General features: G+C 65.1%; 1 protein-coding gene across 1 annotated transcript; it reads left to right on the top strand.

The window, feature by feature from the left end:
* The first annotated feature begins 305 nt into the window (after positions 1-305).
* On the top strand, positions 306-623 carry LOC148057215 (feather keratin-like). Its single transcript, XM_087734323.1, has one exon. It carries the CDS (start codon positions 306-308, stop codon positions 621-623), a length of 318 nt encoding a protein of 105 aa, XP_087590449.1.
* Positions 624-971: the final 348 nt, after the last annotated feature.

Below are 971 nucleotides of genomic sequence, written 5' to 3'. Positions count from 1 at the left end.
ACCCGCATAAAAGCCGGCTCAGCGCCTCTCTCCCTCACACACTTCTCCTCACGCCTTCTCCTCCGCGCTCAACAAGGTGAGCCTCAACCCCCTTCCCCTCCTTCTCCTGACCCACCTGGCCCCTCTCTTCCACCACGCTCTGACCCCAGCCTCAGCACCGCTGACGCCTCCCCACCCCCACGCTCCCCACAGCCCCACACCAGGCCTCCCCGCTCCCTCGCCCTCCTGCAACACCGCCCCTCGCACCCCCACGCCCCTCCGCCTTCTCAACACCCTCTCTTCCAGGGCCCCTCCACACCACACCCATGGCCTGCTACGACAGCTGCCGCCCCTGCGGACCCACCCCGCTGGCTAACAGCTGCAACGAGCCCTGTGTCAGGCAGTGCGAGGACTCCCGCGTCGTCATCCAGCCTTCCACCGTCGTGGTCACCCTGCCAGGACCCATCCTCAGCTCCTTCCCCCAGAGCACCGCCGTCGGATCCTCCGCATCGGCTGCCGTGGGCAACGTCCTCAGCTCCCAGGGAGTGCCCGTCTCCGGGGGCTTTGGCCTCGGCTACGGCTCTGGCTACGGCTTCGGAGGCCTGGGCTGCTTCAGTGGCGCAAGAGGCTGCTACCCCTGCTAAGGGCCCTCACCACCACCCCTGACAACAACCACCCACACCCTGGAAGCCACAGCATGGATTGAGGACGCACCTCCCGGCTGTTGCAGGCACGTGGACCTGCCGTCCACAGCTCCTCCTCTCAAGCACGAAGGAAAGAAGCAGGGAAGGGGCCAGCCTGGGCTGCCTGCAAACATGGCCCACGTACCTCCGCCTGTTCTCCCTCTTCCTTCCTTCCAGCGCCCCTTCTGCTATGCCCACTACTCTCTGCTGCAATCGCTCTCTGACAAGCCAAAGACCAGTGGGGACCTCCAGTGGGCTACTCCCACCATAGAAAAGGAAGATCTCGGTGCTCTGGCAAAATCTACTGCA

Source organism: Nipponia nippon, unplaced genomic scaffold, assembly GCF_047370975.1.
Source record: "Nipponia nippon isolate SJK-2023a ecotype South Korea unplaced genomic scaffold, ASM4737097v1 scaffold_1, whole genome shotgun sequence".
Taxonomy (NCBI): Eukaryota; Metazoa; Chordata; class Aves; order Pelecaniformes; family Threskiornithidae; genus Nipponia; species Nipponia nippon.
The sequence above is the reverse complement of the archived record's forward strand: the minus strand, read 5'-3'. Positions and strand labels throughout refer to the sequence as shown.